Genomic DNA, 2,971 nt, shown 5'->3' with positions numbered 1-2,971 from the left:
GTGTGTGGCCGTCTACCTAGCCGAACATCTTAATTCTGGATGTTCTGGCTCTTTTCCCAAAAGTTGACACTAAGACGACAGAAGCCGATAAGGCCGCGCACGTAATTAAAGGGATCGTAGCTCATGCGTTTAAACTGATGGTGTTTAAAGACTCTTCGACAGTAAACGCGATCATACTGAATACCGACGCTTCGATGGTGCTAAAAGCCAACCCATCGCCCATAACTTCGCCCCTGTTCCGAACACCGCAGCGACGTCAACTTTTAAGGACATTCGTATGCGGACTCAGCCTTCAATATCTGAGACTATTACCCGAATTGCTCGGCGCGACCTCAAAGCCGTATCGCCCCTACATTTAACGCGAAGGGAGCCCAGTGATTCCTAACCGACCATATGACTCATACAATCCGTTGTTCGTCAAAAACTGGCAAATGTGGGCCTCAAACCATGTTTTTTGAGAACCCTCCTGACATTTCCTTTCGCCCACCTTGAACCCTCTCCAACGCCATCGTCCTACTCCGAATTATGGCGAAGCAAATGGGTGGGGAGTACCTGAGGACGAGCCAATTTGCTTCCGAGATCGACGCGTCGGACAAATGTCTCGCTATTGCCGAAGTTGTAGCGTCCCTCGCCTCGGGCCCGGGCTGCAGGCCACAGCTCGTTCAGCGTGCAGCGCCTGTCATGGAGGAGGAAGTTAGCTCTCGGCCGTGCAGCGTGTGGAGCACAATATAAAATAGAAATAACAGTTCCAAAGCCAACGCTGCCGGAGCTCGGTCTACCTCGTATTAGGTCCGACAGATTTGGTGACCCGGTAAAGTACACGAGGCTCCAACCCTCCGGCATGGATCGTGCCGGCTCTTTCGCTCTTCCTGCCGGTGACGACACCCAGGATCACGCCCGATCTGGAGGTACTGCGGTGGCCACGTTCCAACACATCAACCTGCCACCATTTTGGCCCTACCGCCCCAGCACCTGGCTCCTGCAGGTCGATGCACACTTCCGTCTACGGCATACCGCCAGTCAACAGAGTAAGTTCTTGCATCTGGTGTCCTCCTTACCTCCGGACGTTTCCTACGACTTAGCGGATGTTATCTCCTCGCCGAACCCGAGCCATCCCTTTGACACGTTGACGGCGTCTACAATTTCCCGCAAGTCACAGTCCGAGCGCACCAGACTCCAGCAGATCCTTACAGCTGCGGAGCTCGGTAACAGTTACCCTTTACAGCTCCTTCGACGCATTGGCCAGCTTCTTGGTGGAGTCGCTGTGTTTCAGGAGGACAGGCTGCTGCGTGAGTTGTTCTACCAGCGCCTCCCGCCGAACATGGTACCAGTTCTCGTGGTTGAAGGTGATGTGTCATTAGAAAACCTCGCTCAACTGGCTGACCGGTCAAACTGGCACTCGCTGAAGGACATGCCGCCTATTCTACATTTCTGACAAGATCAGTGGCATTTGCTTCCTTGTCGACAGGAGCCCAGGTTAGCGTCATACCGGGCTCTTGTGCAGATCGCCGTCGTAACGAACAGACCTGCCCACTCCAAGCTATAAACTACTCCGCCATCCACACAAACGGCCAACGGTCTCTTGATTGCGCCGTACGTTTAGCTGAATCTTCATCCTCGCTGATGTCTCGGAAGCTGTTCTCGGCGCTGACTTCCTCAGTTTCCTTAACCTCGCGGTAGACATGCATGCCTCATCAATCTCAGCACGTGCCTCTCATCATCAATCACAATGGTGCCTCGCGGACGGGCATTCGAGTTCTCGCACCTGCTTTGCCGCGCGACGTATATTCGCCGATTTTCCAAATATTATAAAGCCACATACCAGGGAGTCACCAGTAAAGCACTCGGTCACACACCACATCATGACCTCTATACCTCTCTTCTTTACTCCGCCGCGCCAACTGTCTGGAGACCGCCTTGCCATCGCTCGCCGCGAGTTTGAGTACATGCTTTAACTCGGTATGGTGCGACCTTCCTCAAGCTACTGGCCCTCGCCATTCAAGATGGTGCCGAAGAAAGATCCTGGCAACTAGAGACCATGTGGAGATTACCGCGCTCTGAATTCCTCACACTTTACCAGGCCGCTATCGACTTCCTCACATACAAGACTTCACATAGAATTTGGCTGGGTGCACGATCCTTTCTAAAATTGACTTTGTGAAAGCATATCATCAAGTTTTTGTGGAACCAACTGACGTTTCGAAGATGGCCATTACCAACCCTTTCGGCCTCTTCGAGTATTCCACTGTGACTTTTGGATTGCGCAAAGCTGCATAGACTATTCAGCGCACTATCAAGGAGGTCACGCACGGTCTCGACTTCATGTTCGCCTACCTTGATGATCTCGTCACAAGCTCATCCGGCCCCGAGCATGAAGCTCACCTGCGCGCCCGATTCCACCAACCTGATGGTTACGGTGTCATCAATAATCCCAACAAGTGCCTATTCGGCGTCGCTGTGCACCATCGAGTTCTGATTCCATCTTGTCACCCAACCGGGTATCCGGCCCCTCGCCAGCAAAGTGAAGGCTATTCAAGACTTTCCGCCCCCGACTTCATTAAAAAGACTCAGATACCTCCTGGGTTTACTTAACTTTCATTGCCGCTTTCTTTCGAAGTTTGCCAATTTGCTGAAGCCTCTTAGCGACCTACTGGCTATCAAAAAAGATCCGGCTGCGCCACTTGTGCGAACTGAGAAAGCCGCATCTGCCTTCGCCACTGCCAAGAAGGCCCTGGCAGACGCCACCATGCTCATACATGCCGTTCCTGATGCCCCAATTCCTCTCATCACCGATGCATCGAGCATGGCAGTCGGCGCAGTTCTCGAGCAACACGTCTCTGGTTGGTAACCTCTTGGTTTATTTTCGCAAAAAAATCTGAAGCCGTCTGAAGCTAATACAGCACATTCGGTACAGAACTGGCGGTGTACCTCGCCATCAAGCATTTTCGCAACCGAAATTTTCACGTCGTCA

The 2,971-nt window shown here is 52.5% G+C and overlaps 1 protein-coding gene across 1 annotated transcript; it reads left to right on the top strand.

Annotated features, from left to right (window-relative positions):
• Window positions 1-841: 841 nt before the first annotated feature.
• LOC140218538 (uncharacterized) lies at window positions 842-1,435 on the top strand. Its single transcript, XM_072288309.1, has one exon. It carries the CDS (start codon window positions 842-844, stop codon window positions 1,433-1,435), a length of 594 nt encoding a protein of 197 aa, XP_072144410.1.
• The last annotated feature ends 1,536 nt before the right edge of the window (window positions 1,436-2,971 follow it).

Source organism: Dermacentor andersoni, chromosome 5, assembly GCF_023375885.2.
Source record: "Dermacentor andersoni chromosome 5, qqDerAnde1_hic_scaffold, whole genome shotgun sequence".
Classification (NCBI taxonomy): Eukaryota; Metazoa; Arthropoda; class Arachnida; order Ixodida; family Ixodidae; genus Dermacentor; species Dermacentor andersoni.
Note: the sequence above shows the minus strand (reverse complement) of the source record. Positions and strands in the feature narration are given on the sequence as shown.

Excerpts from the sequence above, each read along its gene's own strand:
- LOC140218538 (XM_072288309.1), top strand. The coding sequence starts at position 842 with ATGGATCGTGCCGGCTCTTTCGCTCTTCCTGCCGGTGACGACACCCAG.